The following is a 20,719-nucleotide window of genomic DNA, read 5'->3' on the forward strand; positions in this document are numbered from 1 at the left end:
ATTCTGTGGTTTATTTTCATATGAGGAAAGAAGCATGAGTGAGACCTCTGAGAACTCAAGCTGAAGTCTCTCAGTGGATAAAATGATGCAGTTTGATGTGACAGCCTCTTCTATACAAACACATTCATCCTGGAGCTGCCTACTTGTGATACTGCGTAATCTACAGCCGTCAATTTTGTAATTTTTCCCCCTGCAACAACAATTTGATTCTTGTCAAAGACTTTATAGGTTGTGTAAAAGTATCCAGGCCAGCATCATGAGATCTAAACCACATCAAGGTTCTTTTGAGGTCAATGTGTGGCTCAGTATCAGAGGAAAGTCTGCAGATAACATGATTATGAAAGCGTGGTTTTCATACAATAATGTTACAGGCACAGAGTGAAGACTACAGTAAAGAACAATCATCAGGTCTCAGTCTGCAGAGAGACCACAGAGAGGGCGTGGGCCACATCCGGATCAGAAAACATGCAGAAAATGTCTGAAAGCAGCATCAGCAGAAAAACAGTACATCAGTGAGTACATCACTACAACATAAAGACAAACATTTATACTGATCCTTGCACATTCATCAATCTGAAGTCCTGAGCTGAAGCGAAGATGCAGACAGATGTGACACCTGCTTTATGAGGCTGAGAAACTATGACCTTAACTGAAGCATGAACTTAAACAACCAAAGAATGACTAAGAAGATGAATTAAGTTAGATAAACTGGATTAAACAACACAACCATGGAGACATGCCTTGTCCTTTTGACTCTGCACAAACAAAACATAAGTGATCTCATAATTTGGGGGAATATAAATATGATTTATGGAGCAAGAAATTCCACTTTTTTTATTTTGGCATGATAAAAAATCTGCAAAAGTCTGAAGTTATGGTGAGTTATGAAAAGTTGCATGAGAAGTGTGGCTTGACAGAGAGAAAACACCTCCCCAGTCTTCTTCAGGATGCACTTCCAGGATCTTGAGCTGACCACACCCTCCTGTTTCACTGTGGGAGGAGGATGAGCTGACAAGGAGGGGTTCAAGTTCAATTAGGACAGCCCCCTGAAAAGTTCCCACACAGAGAGGAAAAGAGAAGAAAGAAGTCAGTCAGAGAGTCAGAGAGGGAAGCCCGGCGGTCGGCTGCTCCACTCATGTTAGTCCAGGAGTGAAAAACCAGACATGCATTCAGCAGGCAGGTCGTGGCTGCTGCTCACAGGCTTCATCCTCTTCTATATCATCTACCTTCTGTTCGGAGCTCTGGTGTTCTCCAGCATCGAGCGGCCCGTGGAGGACAAGCTGCGCCAGGACATGGAGACTCTGAAGCAGGAGTTCCTGAACCAGAGCTGCGTCAACGTCGCGTCCCTCGAGCGCTTTCTGGTCAAAGTGCTGACGGCCAACAAGTACGGCGTCTCCGTGCTCAAAAACTCCTCTGTTCAAGCGTCCAGCTGGGACCTGGCATCTTCCATGTTCTTCGCCAACACTCTGGTCACCACTGTCGGTGAGTCCAAACTACAGGCACACGAAGTTTTGGGGGAGAGAAGTCACCGGGTGGCGTTTTTACGCACGACGCAAACCTGAGCTCAGAGGAAATGTTCCTGTAGCTCCCTCAAAGGAAGGTCAATAATATCATAAACATCAGATATGTGATATATATGGATACAAACTTCAACATGTGGACTTTATTTTTAAGTTCAAATCCCCAAAAGCTCTCACTCTGACGGTCTCTATGACGTTATTTTGCCACGTGTCCTGGATGTTACTAACAACTTGCAGCTGTTTGTGTGAATCTTTAAAAACACAAACAGATCCCTCAGAAGACTTCAGATCAGGAAACAATGAACAAATCATTTACTCTTAATATCCCTCAGAAACCCCAAATCTCTGAGTCTGAACACAAACATGAAAGACTCCTTCACATGTTTTCTCTTCTGATTAGAGGAAATGTTCAGTGGCTTTAATTATCAAACTTTAAGGCAACAGTTGAACATGAGAGCAGAGGTAGAGGGTGGTTAGAAGTTCACTAGAAACTAGAGGTCACCAAATTCTGATTCAGTTCTGTTTCTATCAACCCAAGACACCTGACACCTGCTGATACAGGAAGTGAGAGATGCAGCTGACATTACAGATGTTTTAGTGGGACCACAAACACATCATCACAATCTCCATAAAGCCACCTACAGATGGTGGGTTTATGGAGAGTGTGATGATGTGTTTGTGGTCAGTGACATTACTGTCCCTGAATTAATCACAGAAGTAGAAGAACTGATCACTTCACACATATCTGAGCTTTAGTGCTGATTAAAAGATGACTGCAGCTCAAGACCTCCATTAATATGGGAGCCCAAATGAGCCAAAGTGCCTCCCTACAATTTATTTACTCTGTTTTCCTTTGATGACAAGTTAACATCAGGTCTTCTCTTGAGATATCTACATATATTTTAGGATAGCACAGCTGGTGTTCTTGTAATAACAGGGTCATTTTATGGTGATTTAGAAAACTGCATGCCATCCTGGTATTGGCCACACCACCTAATGAGGTAAGGTAAGCCTGTGTTTGTCTTGTAACCCTGGTGATCTGCATGGATCTTGAGAAGACAGCTGAAATGATCTTGATCTCAAAGGAATACAGTGAAAATAAAATGTATGGATGCATGTCTGCTTATGGCCTTCATACCTTGAAGCACTAGTAAGCTAATCAGGTGCTGTATTCCAGTTTATACAAAGTGGATGAACACCGTTTTCTCCATGCCAAGAAGCAAAGGAAAGTTAAGGGCCAAATTGTGGAGTGAAGTTTTGTTGCAAAGCTCTGCCATCAGGACTTTAAAATGCAGGACTGGTACACTGTATTGGAGGAACTGAATGGTCCTAGAGAGTCTGATAGTTGGGCTGCAGTCTGTCTTACTGATGTGAACAGTAGGAGGATAAGGATCACTGTTCTCTGCAGTTTCATTTGCTTTTATTGTTGGTGTATGAAAATTGGCTTTCACTGGATACTATTTGAATGATTGTTAAGATGATGTGAGGTTTGTCTGCCATGAAGCTGAGCCTAGGAACATTAGAAATGTCTTACTGTTTACATTTACATCATTTGTAAGTTTGGAAACCCAAGCCTCTGACTTTAACAGGGCAAACCAAACATTTTACTCAAACTCGTGACATTCTCAGAGTTTTGAAATGCCTTCTGAAGGCCTGACACTAGTGGACACTGAGAGGTGAGCTGTGCGAACTCAGCGTGTCGCTCTCAGATGTTAGAAGCCTTAAGACAGACAGATGTGATTTTGAGAGAAGTGGATGTGCAGCATGCAGGGAAAGTGTTTTAAAGACAGCCGTGACTCCGGTGAGAGAGAAGAGAATAATGGTTCGATCTTCAGCTCCAGTCTCTGTGTTGAAGTGTCTGAAGAGTCCTTGAGTGACATGTTGCTCCTAGTAGTTAATAACTGATCCCTGGTAGTTTGGCACTTTTCATTCATAGCATTCACTTTTAAGTTCTTGTTCCTCTAAGGCCCGATGTAATCATTGCTCTGTTGTTTTAAGCTGCAGTTGATTTCAGTGACATGATGGGAAGTTCCTCCGGCTGTCAGATGTTCTGTTTCTTTAATTTGATGGGGTTGTTGTTTTTGTCTAAACGGGATGTTGATGCAAAGAAGAGAGTCAACAGAGATTTAAAAATGGGGGGTGTTCTTGTTGTCTTCCGTTTACTGGACCTAGCTCATTTACATCAGGATGAATTCATATAAACAGCAGTACTAAGACAAAGCCATACCTTTATCATGGTTTCACTTTGCATGAAACTGTTGGCTTGACACTACGAGTTTGAGATGTACAACTAAACTGTGGGAAAGTCCTGGAGTGCTCTGAAATGATCAGCAGCAGTTTGTCACACTGATTGAAGAAGATAAATGTAACATGGACATCAACATGTTGCAGGACAAGCTCTGAAAAGTGTCAGGAGCAAAGTTTTCATGAAGGAGCAAGAATGATGATCTCAAAACTCTTAAATTTAACTGTGAAACTAAATGTAACTGTCAACGCGTCTCATTTAAGTAAAATTAGAAACCACAGAGTGCATCACGGTAACTCCAGGAGGGCTGCACGTACAAGAAATGAGGAAACACACGTCAGAACTTTTTCACTTGATAGTCATTCTGATTTTTGTGCACAGGACCCAGAAACAGGAAAATGTTTCAATATGCAAATGAAGTTTGTGGATTAGATTAAAAAAGCTACGCAGGACTTCTGATGCCCACAGTACCCACACTCTGCAGCTCCCTCCTATTAACATCGCATTAAAACGCTGAGAGGCTTTCCTTACAAGCCCCTGAACAATCTGAGGAAACAATTAAAGAAACTCTGAGTCACATTCTCAGGCTCGCTGCTGCTGCTGAAAAACACACACTCACATGGGCACCGAGGAAATGCAAATTCATGCATGAAGCAGAACATAGTGACCCTGAAGGTCAGGAGGAGTTTGTTTGACAATACTGCGTGTGTTTCCTTACATTACACATCAAGCTACCTCTTTATTATCTGAAGCTCTCATCTGACAGTTAAACCAGAAGTGAAAAAACTCAAAGTGGCTTTTATTTCTCAGGTTGTAGTTCCTCCATGCTCAAACGTGTGTAGGTGTGTATGAAACACATTACAGAGGAAGAATCAAGTTCTGCAAAAATTAGACAAGCATCAAAACATTTAACACGAACTGTGAGGTGATTTAACATCCTGTGATGTCTCCTTTTTCTGATCTGCTCGATTTATGATGAGGTGCTAAAACTGAAGCCATACGTCCACGTGCGCCAGCTTGCACATTTCTTTTTTTAGCTTCCATGCTTGAATGCACATTATGACACACAAACCATTAAAGTCTGCACAAAGACTTTGCTACTTAGTTTTTCTTGTGGTCAAACCCTTTTGGTTCATTTTTTGAAGACATAAAAGGAATATTTTTTTTCCACTGAGCTGAACAGATCAGCAGAAAATCCCTTCACCACGCCTGTCCAGAGAAATCCTGACTACTGACCACCGTTTGTGTGTCTAATCTGTCCAGCCAGATACGTTTTCTCCAAATTAGCCTCAGGCTGCAAACTTTCATTCAACTCCAGCTTCATTTAGCCTGTAAGTGGAGCTCAAAGCGTGCACAGATTTAGGGCAGCAGATAAGAAAATTGAATTAAGCGCTCATGTTTTCTTAAGTTTATGTGGGCTTTTAATAAGTGAGGACTCAGGGTGGAAGTTGTGCATAAACAAAACACTAGAAATTGAATTCAAAGCCAGTGAACAATGGTCCAAGAGAGAACTGGACTTGCAGCACAGTGTCGTTATAGAGTCCCTTGAATTCACAGTAACTTCTTTGTGCACACAGCTGGAGCTGGAGCTGTAGCTGTAACTGACCGTGTGATCTCATTGTTTCCTGCAGTGTGTCAGAGCCCTGAAGGTACCTGTTTGAAATGTGAACTTCCTGCTGGTGGAGGGTTTCTCCATCTTTGTGTTTCTATAGTGATGTCATGTTTTTGGTGTTTTGATATAAAAGCTTTTTTTAACCATTATCTCACGGCTGTAGCCCAGCACAAAAGAAAGCCTGTTTTATCTCTGCAGACAGTTTCAGGGTCCGCTGCAGCTGTGTGATACTATCCGGTTCAAACCCAGCACTGATCTGTCAACAGAAACATTGTGCACCATATTTCTCTCTACCATTTTTGTGTGAAACACTCACAACATGTGACTCCAGAGAGGTACATCCAACGTGTTTTTTCTGCTCCTGAGCGTTTGTAATCGGAGTAACCTTCAGGCTGATCGTAACAGAGACAGCTTTGTCCTGGATGCATGAAATTGTCTCTTCTTCAGGCAGCTCTGTTTAAAAACATCCTCTAAGTGTTGCCAGTGATTACAGGAGCTTGAGTTTATTCAGGATGTAATTATAGGTATTAAAGCTCTGTCTCTGTAGCTGAAAATTACCACTTCAATCAAGTTTATTTTAAAGATATATCCAGCATAGCTTCAGTATATTTTGTTCTGTCGCACATCTTCTGAAGGACACATTTAAAAGTATAGAAAGGTGTGCAAATGCAGTCATCAGTGATAGATGTAAGGAGGATCAACTGTGATTCTCTGATGTTGGCTTAAAGAATAAACGGGTGCACTTGGCATCAAAGTACAGCTGCATTCAGTTTCTGTTGTAACTGCAGCTCCTCTGCTGTTTGTGTTTTTGTGCTGTTGAAGCTGTTTTTAAGTTTTCAGAGGAACAAAATCTAACTAACCCTGCTGTTGTTAAACGATTCCTATTCAAACTAAATGATCCGGTGCTTTTGTGCAAACTCTTCTTTGGCACAGTAACAGGTAGTCCTGTCTCTCGGGCTCGTTCTGTTTGGATCAGTGTGTCTTTTTAGTGTGCCTGAGTTGATTGCATGTTTTGTAGTGTTTCATAATTACTTTCATCATATTTTTAGGTTATTATCTTCCAGTAAGTTTCTTCCTCATGTGACAGAGGATGCAGATGTGGCTCGGTCAGAGGCTCGTGTCAGCAGCAGTGTTGTTCCTGCCAGCTGCAGAAAGTCTCCCTGTTGGCAGTTTGTGATGTGAGCTGGAGTTTTATTTCCTTCCTCCAGCATTAGTGCCCTGATATTGACCACAGCTGCTGTTTTTCAGGTCTTTCAACTGAAAAGTTGGCTGCAGCTCAAAAACACAGAGAGCCCCAATCATGTGCTGCTGTTAACTCTTGTCTTACAAGTACAGTGGCTTTACCTCCAGCATACTTTCTCTGCTTCTGCAGCAAAGTGAGGACTTTTATTATCACACTTTAAATTGCATGAATGAGTTGATGCTGGGTGCATTGTAAAGATTAAACAGGAAAGAAACTGATTGTCTTTGCCTTTTCTGCTAACGAGCCACAAATGTTGAATATTAAAACCTGTTCTGTTAAATTTCTGCCCTCTCTCCATCCCAGAGGAGGTAAATGGAACTTAAAACTACATTCTTTTAGATAGAGCAACATGTCTCTCCATAAAGCAAGACTTGCCTATGATGAAGAGTCCTCAGAAGAGAGTGCTGTCTACCTGAGTAGTGCCTCACCCTGAGTTTTGCCTCTCAGGCAGTGTCATCTCTCAGGGTTCTTCCAGGGCTCCCTCATCATCTGGCTGATGGAGCTTTTTTAAAGGTGTTACTAAATTGCCCCTCTAATTCCTCCGCTCTCTGTCTAGAAGTTAAAAAATAACCCTTAAAGATACTCAATGCTACAAATAAGATATTTTAAAAAAACACAAAGAAATATCATGAAATGCTGTTAAACAAAGGTTGAGTTAAAAACTGCTGACTGGACTTTAAAAAGAAAAAAAAATCCTGAAAGTGTTCATGGACTCTAAAGCTGTTTGATCTCAGCTGTTTGAGTCTCTGATGTCTTTGAGGTGATTTAGTCAGTAAGGATGATCACAGCTCACAGTTTAAAGAATTCAAATAAGAATCAGGAGTATAAAAAAGAACTGACTGCTCCTCCTTTCTTCTGCCAAATGTGTGACTTTTCTAACCGATCATCTCTTTGTCCTCTCTTGTGATCCCCTCTCTCTCTGCTGTGTCTCAAACAGGCTACGGTCACAACACTCCTCTGTCTGACACCGGGAAAGCCTTCTCCATCGTCTACGCCCTGATCGGAGTCCCCTTCACCATGCTGGTGCTGACGGCCTGCGTGCAGAGGCTGATGTATCCCCTGGTTATGGCTCCCGTCGGCCTCCTGCAGCGTTCAGGCATGGAGCCCCGGCCGGCCACCATCCTCCACTTCGTGCTGCTGCTGGTCCTGGTGGTGTTGTTCTTCTTTGTGGCGCCGGCGGCCGTGTTCAGCGCTGTGGAGATGACCTGGTCCTTCTTGGATGGAGTCTACTTCTGTTTCATCTCGCTGTGCACCATCGGACTGGGGGACTTTGTTCCGGGGACGCATCCTATGCAGAAGTACAGACCGCTGTACCAGGTCGCTGCCATGGGTGAGTGCAGTGATCTTCTCATAGATCAGGAATCTATCTCCCCAACTTAAACACAGCCTAAAAACCTAGGATTGTTAAATACAGTGAGATCAACCCAGACACCCTGAGTCATATTTAGCCTCTGAAGTTTAGTGAAACTGAATCTTTCATGCATCATTGCTTTAAGGCAAAGATGTTGCGGCTAATAATAGTCCTTGAGTTCTCTTTCTAGCTCTCTTTTCTGTGAACTAATGTCTGTTCTGCATTTCGTTGAATGTTCAGCTTATTTTTGCAGTTCCTTGTCTGATTGTAAAAGCATCATGAGTGCTTTATTTGTTTTGTACCCTTCCCTGATTGAGTTTCTTCACTTTTTGTCACATTGTGTCTGATGTGTGAACTTCTTCAGACTTGATTCTGAATGTTTCCTCAGTAGCCAGGCTGACACACTTCTCCTTTAAGGCTTGGTGGCGATCTGAATTGACGATGTTTGATAAGAAGGTGTTGCCCCATCACGATCGTCTCACTATGACGTCCTTATCAGTCCCCGTTTACTCAGAGCTGTCAGGTTTAAGTGGTTCAATAAATGCCTTTAGTCTCAAATTAGCACCCATGATTCGTGCAAAGTCTCACTCACATGTGTAATTTAACACGAACATGTTGCAAGTTACTCACAAGTGCCTGGCTTCACACAAAAACTCCCCCCTCCCTGTTATGTTAGCACACACTCTTTACACACACACACACACACACACACTTAGAGGTCTGATCTTCTATCTACATATTATACACAGTAAACAGATCCAGGTAGGAAAAACAAACACTGCAGTATTCAGCTGTTTGTGATGAGTCAGTGGAGCGTGGAGTCCTCGTCTGTTGATGGTCAGTTAGAATTGTCTTGTAGTCTCCTCTGCATCTCATAATGTTTGAGGAAAGTCTACCAATACTGATATTAGGAAAGAAATGTACATGTGACACATTGTAAAATACTTAAAGTGTGTTTTAGTGAGTGACACTGAATGTAAACAAAACTTTATGTGTTGACGGGGGAAACTGCACTGAGCAGCTTTGAGAAGGATCATTTAAATAAAGGAACAAAGCAAACAGCCAGGAGCTAAACTGATTAACCAGAAGTTACACTGAACCATCAGTAACCTGAAATAATGTACTATAAAGATGAATGTAAAATCGTCTCTGTGTCTTTAAAAGTTAAAACGGACCGAGTTTTAGAAATACTTCTGAGGTGATAAAAACACGACTGTACAAGTTTTGTAGTTTGATGTCCGAAAGTCAAGTTTCAAGACTGAAACATTAATGCTAATTTCTCCTCTGTTATTGTAAGTTATCTGCAGTGATGACTAAGAGTAAGGGCACACACTGCACTTGTGTTGAAGTGACAGCTAACAGGAGTCACATGACACTCACTGAGGCTGGTATGGGTTTGTCCTGTGAGGGTCACACTGGGCCTGCAGAGCTGAAGATGAGAGCTGAAGAGGAGAGCAGATTATGAGCGCTGTGTCCTGCAGAGAGCCAGAGCCAGAGATGATGACACTGTCTTCAGCAGAGGACGTTCAGCTGCAGAAACTTTTTGTCATTTTCTTTCTAGAGGTGCAATGTCCAGAAGACTCAGCTTTAAATACAAAGGCTTGATTCCAGGGCAGGACAGACAAAAAAGGAGGTTATAATTTGTGAATTTGACTTAGGTTTAAAAGGTGTCCCTCCTACACACTGTATGAAACCTAGACGTGGTCTCAGTGACATCCCTCATTTGTTTTTCTGAAGCAGAGCTGTGAAGCCTAATGATGGGGGTCGCCATATTGGGAATGCAGAGTTGAGGCATTTGTCAGGTCAACCATGTCTCTAACTATGCAAAACTTGTAACCTTAATAGCTTTAAAACGAAAAAGGTATTAAAATTTCCCCCCTGGAATTTCCACCTGGGTGTTGATGAGGTTTCGTTGTCGTTTGGAGCCAGTTTCATCGTTTGGTGGACACTTTAGGAACTGCAGTTTGCACATGTCAACATCAGATGCTGTTTCTTGTTACAGACACACACACAAGCCTGATGTATTTTCATTTAGGATGCCAGATATGATTTAAAAGCTCATAACTGCAGGATGAGTGTTTTCTGCTCAGAGGGTAGCAGCGGACCTTCTCAGTCGTGCGTGCAGTTTTAATTCTCACCTCTGATGTGAGAAGTTGCACCTCTCACTGCTTCTCTTTTCTCGGTAGCAGGTCAGGGGATGACATGTCAGCTTCCAGAAATAAACTCTACACTTTGAATGTGTGTGTTTACTGTCAGGAAATGGAAGCACACATTTGTATATTGCTAAGTAAAGATGTTTGTGTATTTGCTGAGAATTTTATGACAGAATTTCCCTTGTCGTCATCTCTGATTTCCAAGACTGGATCACCCACGTAAGGGTTAACAACGCTGACTTTACTGATCCTCTGACTTCCACAAACAGCATCATGAGGTTTACAGTTTTAATCTTCACAGTAATTACTCAAAAAATGTTGTTTTTCTTATGATATTTTTAGCCTTGTCATTATAAGCTTTGCCAAGAGTTGCCTTAGTCTTCTCAGTGAGATATGTCGTTGCTATTTTTAGAGTTCCTTTGTCATGTCAGAGACTTGTTTCGTCATATTTTCTTGAGTCAGTTTGCATCTCTTGCTCTTTGAGTCATGATGCTAATTCACTTAATTTCCCTCCCTGCAGGAAAGCAACATCTAGACATGCAAAGTGATGCATGCATGCTTTTAGGTTTCCTGTTCAGCCTGTTTGGAGCATGCATTTCTAAAAGTATGAAGTAAACACCAGAGTGAATGTGTTGTATTCAACAGAAACACTCTGAAATATGTATCCTTAAAAAGAGAGACCGGAGCACCCATATCAGTGTGGTGGAAACCCCCTCGGATGATATGATTCATATGATACTGTAAGGGATCCTTCATGAAGTCTTGGATCGGGTCCTGGAGCTTCTTTGTTCCTGATTAAATTGAAACTTCACTGTCACATGATGGAGGTCACTTTCATAGTGGCTCTCTTGTTTTCTGCCTCTGTTCGGGTGTTTTCTCTCTAACTGAATCACAGAGCGAATGACTTTTTGTCTTAAAGTAGACACGCTGTTGTTTTGAGTGTTTGTGTGTGAAACTTTGTATTTCTGCAGACTCCTGGGGCATGAAAATTAAGTTTGACTTTAATATTTTCTGCTCAGTAGGACCCAAAATGACATGATGGAAGTAGCTTGTTTGCTGGGTGTCCTCAGCTAATCCCTTGAGTTCAGTTTGGAAGGAGTCCCGGCGGTTCACACGGAGCAGCAGCGTTGTTGTTTTCTCTCATCCCACAGGCTTCATTATGTAACGATGATGATGATGATGATGATGATGATGATGATGATGATGTAGGTCGGGTTGAGTCAGATTAACCCAAACAGCTCCTGCAGGTTGTGAGGAGGATTAGTGACCTACAGAGGGAAGTGGCCTCTTGTTCTCACAACCTGAGGAAGTGACGTCTTTTCAAACTGCTGTTGTTCGTTAATATGTGAAGTCCTTGTGGTGTTTTATGAAGATGAGAGCAAAGCTTGAGTCGGTGTGTCTTTTATTATCTGACATAATTCAGCACAACTCGTTCACTAAAAGACGAACATTTCTCTGATTTTACGTCCTTACAGTATCTTATTTTGAGGTTTAGGGTAGGTTATTGTTTGTATATTTTTTGTTGTTTGTTTACGTTATGGTTTATTGTGGGGTCAGTTGATTAGGTTATTTACGGTCATGTGTTAGAGGCGGGGATATTCAGTTCATTTAGGCATCTTGTTTTATTTTGTTTGGAGGTAGAGAGAGGAGATGAGCTGGGTCTCCATACTTTTTCTTGACCGCTATTTTCATTATTTTTACTTTATCATGAGTTGATTATCCTTTTTCATTAATAAAAGGTTAAACTTACTTTTTTGTTCATCAGTGATTTTTGCTTTTAGCGCCAGACATTTTACTAGGCCCAACCTCAGCCTCTCAGCGGCTTCTGGCTCTTTGTAGTCGCTACAGGACACTTTAGGTGATCTATTCTAGAAGATTAAATTTCTGTAATATCTTCATCAAGCTGAAGGGATGTTGCTTTACTGACTTCATAGGTATTAAAATCCTGTTTTCTGCTCATTCAGATTATTAGTAATGAAGTCAACATTGACATTTTGACAAGATAGGGATCACTCACATTCAGCTACGATTATTACCTTCAACTATATGCACATTATTTCTATATGCTATCTACTCCTTCTGCTATTGTCAACATGTACAGCGGATACTTATTGCAGCCTGCTCAGACATGTTCAAACTCGCTCACCTTATTGACTGTGAAACTGAGAAACTGCTGTTTTTAGGGCTTTTTCTTCACATCACAGCGTTTAGAGTCGCTGAAGAGCAAATATGTTGTGTTGGAGTTTTGGAATTTGGACGGTCAAAGTCTGTTTTTCCACCACGATGAGTAAAAAGAAACAAAAGCAGTAAAACATTAAACATGTATAAGTTGACTTTGCAGGTTTAAAGTGCAGCGGTTCATTTAAGAGGGTAGAGATTATAAGGAGGGTCGAGGGGAACATATAGGAGCAAATGTTGTGATATATATAAGCAGCAGGTGCTGACCTGCATGTCTCAGGATCTCTCCTGCATCACTGACCGCTCACGTCCATGCTTACTGTACAGGTCTGGGTCTGAGGCCTCTGTAATCCTACGCTGTGTTCCTTTAACAGTTGGCCTACTTGTATAATGAGAGAGTATTGTCCAGGACCTGAACCCTGGTGCTGTTAAGTGCACACATGTGACAGGAGGAAAAACACATGGCTCTCCTGGGAGGAAAACACAAGAATCGGAGCAGAAAAAAACAAACATGGAGTATTTAATTTTCACCTCTTGGACCTTCGTGAGGAAACTTTTGTCCTCCTGTTTGACGGGAGATGGAAAAGCTTAAGTAGTTAACTCTATCCTGACCCCTCGGTGTTTCCTGTGACCACAGTTTCAGAGTAAAGACTGGGAAAGACTATTTTTAGATATAATATGTAGCTGTCTTTCCTCTCTTTTGGCTTCAAATGAACAAAGATCACTGTTTTTCACTGGGTTTGTTCTGAGAGTGTCTCTAAAGCCATCCTGAACAGTGCTTTATCAACTTTAGAAAAATGTAAATACATATCAGATTAGTTTAGTCTAAGTAGAACATATCACGATCTACACATGAACTTAGATTTAATCTTTTATTAGAAGGTTTATCACAGATTTCCTGCAGCCTCCTGTTGCAGATATATCGACTCAATGAACTCTGGTAACCTCCGTCTCTCTCTCTCCTTCCAGTCTACCTGTTCGTGGGTCTGATGATGATGTACCTCCTGCTGCGCACCTTCCATAAAATGGCCGACCTGCACGGCCTCACCACCTTCTTCCAGCTGCCCCGCTGTGAGGAGTCAGACATGGATGACGACAGAGAGCCTATCGTGGAGAACGGACACCCAAATCACACGACCCCTCATGTTCGAGGTAAAGACGCCAGTAAGCTGCTGGAACCAGGATCCCAGCCTTCGTACAACACCATCAACAAAGGCTGAGGGGAGGAGGAGAAGAAGGAGAAGAAGCTCTACCTCTGGTGACCTACTGGGCTTGAACTGGTTCTGAAACACCCAGACTGTTGGGCTGAATCTGAATCCTCGTCTTAATTTTTCCATTCATGTAGTCCTCTCGCTCAGAACAGACGGAGGAGGGAGTCAAATGAGGAATTGAGACGAGTGTAAGATTCAGCCTTTGAGAGAGGACCACTGCATCACTTTTTTTGCACACATGAAGAGGACCAACATAACCGGACTGCCCCGACCCACCTGGACAGAAACACTCAGGTGTTGCTTTTCCCTCTCTGCAGCACTGCGGCGCACATGACGGGCTCGGACTCTGGACACACGGCTGGTTGTTTTCAGATCACTGTGGTCTTTGTCTTTGCTGTTTGTGTCACAGCAGGTTTGGGTTGTGAGTTCAGGTCAAACAAACATTGTGTGAAAGTGATCTGAAACTGAATCTGCCTGCCAAACACAGTCGGTGGGTGCACTTACAATTTAAAGAGTACTGGGGTCTTTACACCTTTAACCAGGCTCCTTTTTATCAGTGGCGTTCATTCTTCAGCTCCCAAACACCCCCAGACTATTTAGTAGACTGTCCAGTCAGATTTATCCTCACTTCACAGCTGCAGTAAAATAAAAGTAATCTATTGAAACTTAAGTCCACTCCCTCAAAGAAAAGTTAGACTCTGGGAACATGTTTTGTATTAAATTAGATTTCCTGTGACAGTAGTAACTTGTCTGGGTCAGCCTCAGTGAAAACATGGACTCCAGCTGAGCTTGCTTTGCCTCAGGACAGCAGCTGTTCACCTTTATGGTGGCTCCCCCTGGTGTCTGCACGGAAGAATTGCATCATGTTATGTCTTTACTCAAATAGTTCTTGAAAGGAGGATGAAGAAAAGATGAAAACTATCTCAAATTAAGAGAAGAGAGTGCTTCTTTGTGGTGATTGAGGACCTGATTATATCAGTGAGACCATATCCACCAGAGCGGACATCTGAAACGCACTTTAATTCAGAGTTATTAGTTTGTTTGTTGTGGTTAGATGAAGTGTTTAATTATAACCTGATACTGTAAAAAAAAGTTTGTATGTATGTTGTCATTTATTACTAGCAGTTTGACATGTATTCTTATAGAACCATTCATTAAAAAGGTTTGCTCTGTAGTATGTCGTCTTACACAAAACAAGATTCATACTTAGTTTCTCCTTTTATTAAAAACAGTGTAAGTGAACATTGGCCTTCTTTAGGAAAGGTCTAAATACAAAGTAACCGGGCGCTCTGCCCTCAATCTCAAAACATAAACATTATAGAGGACAGAAAAGTAAACACAGTACATAAAAACATCATTAGTGAATAAGAATGAAACAGAACTTATAAATAGTTTGGGACTGAGCCCAGCTATTCAGGGGACCTTTGCATAGAAAGCAACTTTGATCCATAATCAATAAATGTACAAAAGTCTGACAAACAAGACGTCATGTGCTTCCTCTTAACAGTTCATCACAGCGTTTCCCATCATGCATTTCAGCACTGAAGGTTAAAATGCCCGATAGCAAACACATTTTCCACGTTGATCTTTTAGGCAAATAAAACGTAACAAGACTCAACGTTCTCCAAACATGTAACGTTACCTCTCTGTTCAAAACACAGGAACACAAACCACGTGCTGACGTGACTTTGAAATGCAGTTTCTTTAAAAAAGTGCAATAATTCTGATGTAAACCGGTCAAACAGGCCAACTCAACACAGGTTAAAATGTGAGTAATGATCACAGGCTGGAGGTGAGAACCGTCCAGACTTTACAAGAATCCAGGCCTCAAAGTATGAAGCTGACCCGACCCGGACTGACCCATACCGTCACATCTGTGCAGCAGAGGTCGCTGCATAGTGGTGTAGATTAATTTTTCATCCTCCTGAGGATGTTTTCTAAATAAGGCGTCTACTTAAACCCTCTGAGATGGTCGCAGGGTTTCTCAGCTGCACTCAGACTGTAAAGAACTCCTTTAAACTCTCTCGTGCTTCATCACACGAGTCATTTTCGAGGTAGCTGCCCTCCCTTTACTTGAATAAACAATTTCCTGCTGGAGCTACAACGATCTGTCACTGAGGATAAAGTAAAGGACACAATGAGGAACTGTCCCTTTAAAGATAACCTTCAAGACTTTATCACGCATGAAATCTCTTAAACACACTTCTTATGATTTCCTCCGGTTAAACCACCCGGTATAATAAATATGCAGACATCTTAAAGGAGTAGTAAGAACATTTTCTTTTGTGCTCCTCCTTTTTGAAACCCTCATCTCTGCACTTGATTTCACCCCCCCCCCCCCCCCGTGGAACGTATAAAAACGGGGTTAAAGGATTTCTTCACAGAAGATTTGACGTTAAACGTTAGTGTGACAACCGTACGACTTCAAACATCAGCCAGATCTCAATCTCCTTTAGAGCTCAGTAACATATCAGACTCTTAAAACGAGGATTTGTCCCCCAACATTAGTCTGCTGAATGAATCATGGCTGCCTGTGCTGCTCTACATGTTCAGTGAGGACAGGATCACTTGAAGCTGATGCATTTGACTTTTTTAAGGCGACACTGCAGCCGGTTTGTCTCTGCTCCTGCTCTCTTATCAAGCATCTCCCTCCAAAAGTTCAACCCCGATGAGTCACACAGGAAACTGTAGTAAAATGCTTTTTTTTTTTCATTGTGCAGTGACTCATGTCTTACTCACTGAGGGGGAAACTTACAGCCCAGTCTGGCTCACTACCCCCATCATTTTTACTGCTTTTAACCTCCGTGTTCTCTGGAGTGCAGAAAGGCTGAAAAAAGAAGTCAAATGCATCAAGATAACCAAACTCTGGAGCTCCTGTCACACACATCAACCTTTTCTACATTTCTACAGCATTCTTACAACTTTCCACAGACCATAACTCACTGTACATGAGCAGAATATAAAAACAACAACAACAACAACTTGAGTTTCTGACATTAGGCACATTTTTTGCTTTATCTCTTGGGGATTCAGTTTTTGTCCATGGTGTTCAGGCTTCCTCAAGTCAAAGTGGACTCTTCAGGCCTCCACCAGGATCTCCATCAGATGCTCCAGCTCAAACACCTCTTTAACATGACTTTGAGCAGAGAAAGGTGGCGAAGAAAAAGAAGGCGAGGTTGATGACGGGCTGAACGAGGAGAATGAAGGCAGGCACTTTAGATTCTGGGTGAGAGAGAGGGGGAAAGGGTGCGAGGGGGAGACCGACGACAAAGGTGGCAGGTATCGTAAAAGCTCATCACTAGAAACATTCCCGCTTCCACTGAGCCCGAGCACACACATGTCCTTCTCCAGCAGGGACGTGTCTATGTCCTGGAACAGATCTTCAACAGTGAGATCACTGAGGTAGCTGGACCCTGACCTACACTGTTGTTCCCCCATTCCCCCAAAATCTCTAAACCCATGCCTCATCCCTGCCACAGGTCCCTCAGAGGGACCTGACAGGTTCTCTAAAGACCTGAGGGGTGTCCTCGGAGCCGCCTGCATGCTCCCATCCATGGTAGAGTCCAGTGCAGAGAGAATCGAGGAGATGGCAGCTGACAGGGAGAAATCTGAATCCATGGACATTGATCCCCAGTCCTCATCTTCATCTTTGAGAGGAAGAGGGACGTTAAAGGCACTGGGGGCGCTGCTGGTCGTGGACCTGCTTACAGCATAGTTTGACGGGTTATTAAGAGGAACCAGAGGGAAGCTGGTGAGAGCTGAGAGGCTGCTAGAAGAGCTACAAGGAGGCTGTGACATCTCCCAGTCTGCAGAGGGCGCCATACAGGCTGCCTCCAGGCTGACCTGCCGCAGTGTGTTTGCGATGAGGACAGACCTCCGCAGGCTGGGTTCAGGTAGCTCCTGACTCCGCTGGTACTTGTTCAGGGAGACGGAGAACACAAACTGGCGCTGGCTCTCCCAGAAAGGGTTGCTCCTGTCTGACACCTCCATGTCCTCTGGAGGGAGCTTACGCTTCTGCCTCTTCATGATCATCTTCAAACTGTGGAGGAAAGCATAAAGGTAAATTAATCATTCAGGGTCCCTCCCCCAGAGATCCCTATCCTGAAGTCACAAGCAAAGGCTACAGCTTGTCCCTCATTATCAGCCAGTAGACTCATTCTTATACAGTGGAATCAGATAAACCTCATTCAGCAGCTGGATTGGAAGATGCTCTAAAAAACTGAGACACAATTGCGTCAACTGTCCTGAAAATATAATGCCATTTGGTCACCTTTCATCGAATATTTAAAGAACCTGAGTCCATCATAACATTTTTGGGGTAGTTTAAATATTCATGTTTTATTGTCATGTCTATGAATGAAAAGGGGAATTAATTACTCTATTTGTATGTATTTATTATTCATTTACAATGTTTATTATGTAAGTATTTGCTTGAAAATCTACAGATTTAATTTCTTTTTAATAAGCTATTATTTCTACTGTCTTTGCTTTTATTATTATTATTATTATTATTATTACTACAATTTTATATATAAATATATATATATATATATATATATTTTTTCATTCTTGTCACTTGTTGGTGAGTAAAATGGGTGGTTGGGTGGATGAAGGGAATAAATGTTCGTTTGTAAAATGAAAAACTACAAATTAAGTATAAAAAAATATATATATATGTGCTTAACACATAAATCTGATCAAATATAGTCACAGTGAGTTTAAATCAACATTTTACCAACCACATATATGGGTAAATGTTTTTGTACTCCTTCTAAAAAACAAAAAATTATCAACATAAACAATTAAAAATAAAAATAATAATATTAATCTTTATTTCTATCGTACTTTTCTAAACAAAGTTACAAAATGCTTCACAGAAAATCAAAAAAAAACAATATATATATATATTATATATATATATATATATATATATATATATATATATATATATATATATATAAACAAAAAGGAACTCTAAAATCACCAAATGCAGAATAAGATGTTTACATAATTATGAAAGCCTTTAAAAAAATGTAGAGCTAACTTTTAGTAGTCTGAGTATTCAAACCAAAGTAATGTCATTAAGAAAATCATAACTCATACTATATGTTTAATACAGATTTAACTGAAATAAAAGGAAGCTTTGAATCAAAATAAAATTGAAAACAAAACTTCAAAACAAAAAAAAATAACTTCACAGCTCTTTTAAACTCAATTCAAACAGACAGCTAACATTGAGTTTAAATGGTTTCACTGCTTTGATTGTTTCCATAATCTATAGATAAACTGCATTTGTTTCCCTTTAGTGTTAAAACTTTAAATCACATAATAAACTTCATTAATTATATTTTAAATGAGCACATATATAACTCAGTGAATGTGTGTGTGTGTGTATCTGTGGTTGGGGGTTGTAACATTAGTCTCTTCATATAGGAGGGAAAAGGAAATATGCTATCTAAGACAAAAAAATAAAACCTGAGACCTTAATTATATTGATTATTGAGATTAAATAAGTAACATGGTGTGATAACTCCCACAGTTAGTCGAGTTTGACTTTAGTAAAAGAGTTGAAAAGTTAAAGAAGAAACCGACCTGTTGATTCTTCCTCGGTGAGTTTAGAGGGAAACGATGCCGTAAGTGAAAGAAAGAGTCCTCTTCCTGATTCCTCTTCGACAGAAATACTTAATAAAGGTTAAACCTTTATCTGAAGTATTTCAGAAACATTAAAAACTATTTTAAAAACTTTAAATCGATCCTCAGCCGAGCTACATGCTACCTCAGTCTGATCTGCTCCTCTCCCGCCCGTGATTTAAGTTTTACGCCAAAACGTTTACCATTGGGGGCTGGGTGTGCCGCAATGCATTATGGGTAATGAAGTCTTCCACCTAGATTCACTACACTGTGAAAACCTGGTGAAAACTCACTGTTTTTAATGTTTGTAGAATAAACATACATTATATTAGCATCACAATGTGTTATTTAAATCTTTTAACACGTGTCCACTTCTGTTAATTATGGATCACACCATGCTGTCGGTCTTATTATGTAATTTGAATAGCACTAATTCCTCAATGATTACATCACCATTAGAAGAGGGAATCCTGCAATATGCATTTTGAACATTAGGTACGAAAATGTGCATTTTAAAACCTCACAACTACCAACTATGTTTAAAGTCAGCATGTTTTATCTTGCATTTCAGGAAATAGTAGTGCACGAATATTCTTGCAAATTCTAAGAGGACATGAAGCGACTGAGCTGATCGATACATTCATTTAAAATACATAACCTATATCTCACTGAGGATTTTCCACATGATATACCATTTCCAATCAGATTAAAACACTTTTGAACCCAGATTTCACACATGTCCATCTGAAAGGTTGTTTTATCTTAAAGGAAAGTTTAAAACTTCCACACGTGTAATAAAGGGTAAATAGGTGAGTATTTACCTGAGAGGATCAGCCGTCAGGGAGGAGAAATGTCACAAAAATCAACTTCCACTGTCGCAAATCTCCAACATTACAAAATTAACTGTTTCGATTTCAATTCCAGCACCACTCGACTTCTCATGAAAAACCAGCGAGGCAACTTTGAAAAAAACAGCTTTGGCTCCTCCTCACTGTATTGGAGGGCGGAGAGAAAAAAGGAAGAAGAAAAGAAGAAACATTGAACAACTTCCTGGAGTCTCTTCAAAATAAAGACACAAAACATCTTAATTTATCAGATTTGTGGTTGAAATGCTGGGTGGGTATGTAAAAGTTGAATAAAATAACTTTAAGTATAGACCACCTTATATGGATTAGATATAAGTTGTTGTAGCATGCACTAAAAAAGAAAACCTGGTTTTATTGTGAAAATAATTCTGACATCCGGTATTGTGCTACCTGTCCTTGGTCTACTTGACTTTCTTCTTGCAGTGAGTTGCACAACAGCCACACATGCCACTCATCTGACAAAGTGGATGTCCTCTACATGTGACAGACTCACATAAGGTGACCTGCAACACACAAGGAGGCTGGACCCACGAGGAAGAATTAAATTACCTGATAACAGCAACACACCATTGTTACAACACTGCTCCTGTCTGGTGATGTAATTGGACTTTGGAATTATGAAATACCTTCCTTCTACAGATTCACATCTTTGGACTCAGAAATAATTGCAATACAACACTCCAGTAATAATTAAAAAATGTCATTCCAT

At 41.0% G+C, this 20,719-nt stretch overlaps 2 protein-coding genes across 3 annotated transcripts; one reads left to right on the top strand and one right to left on the bottom strand.

The window, feature by feature from the left end:
* The first annotated feature begins 1,037 nt into the window (after positions 1 to 1,037).
* Positions 1,038 to 14,992, top strand: kcnk6 (potassium channel, subfamily K, member 6). Its single transcript, XM_034701783.1, has 3 exons — positions 1,038 to 1,482; positions 7,558 to 7,950; positions 13,272 to 14,992. The coding sequence occupies exons 1-3, from the start codon at positions 1,164 to 1,166 to the stop codon at positions 13,520 to 13,522; spliced, it is 963 nt and encodes a 320-aa protein (XP_034557674.1). The 5' UTR covers positions 1,038 to 1,163; the 3' UTR covers positions 13,523 to 14,992.
* sertad3 (SERTA domain containing 3) lies at positions 14,720 to 20,121 on the bottom strand. 2 transcript variants are annotated; one of them, XM_034701785.1, is made up of 2 exons: positions 19,966 to 20,121; positions 14,720 to 17,552 (listed from the first exon to the last, which is right to left on the bottom strand). In XM_034701785.1, exon 2 carries the CDS (start codon positions 17,543 to 17,545, stop codon positions 16,592 to 16,594), a length of 954 nt encoding a protein of 317 aa, XP_034557676.1. In that variant the 5' UTR covers positions 17,546 to 17,552; positions 19,966 to 20,121; the 3' UTR covers positions 14,720 to 16,591. The 2 variants fall into 2 exon arrangements, with proteins under 2 accessions (XP_034557676.1, XP_034557675.1); XM_034701784.1 differs by lacking the exon at positions 19,966 to 20,121 and adding an exon at positions 19,106 to 19,338.
* Positions 20,122 to 20,719: the final 598 nt, after the last annotated feature.

The sequence above is a fragment of the Notolabrus celidotus genome, chromosome 14, assembly GCF_009762535.1.
Source record: "Notolabrus celidotus isolate fNotCel1 chromosome 14, fNotCel1.pri, whole genome shotgun sequence".
Taxonomy (NCBI): domain Eukaryota; kingdom Metazoa; phylum Chordata; class Actinopteri; order Labriformes; family Labridae; genus Notolabrus; species Notolabrus celidotus.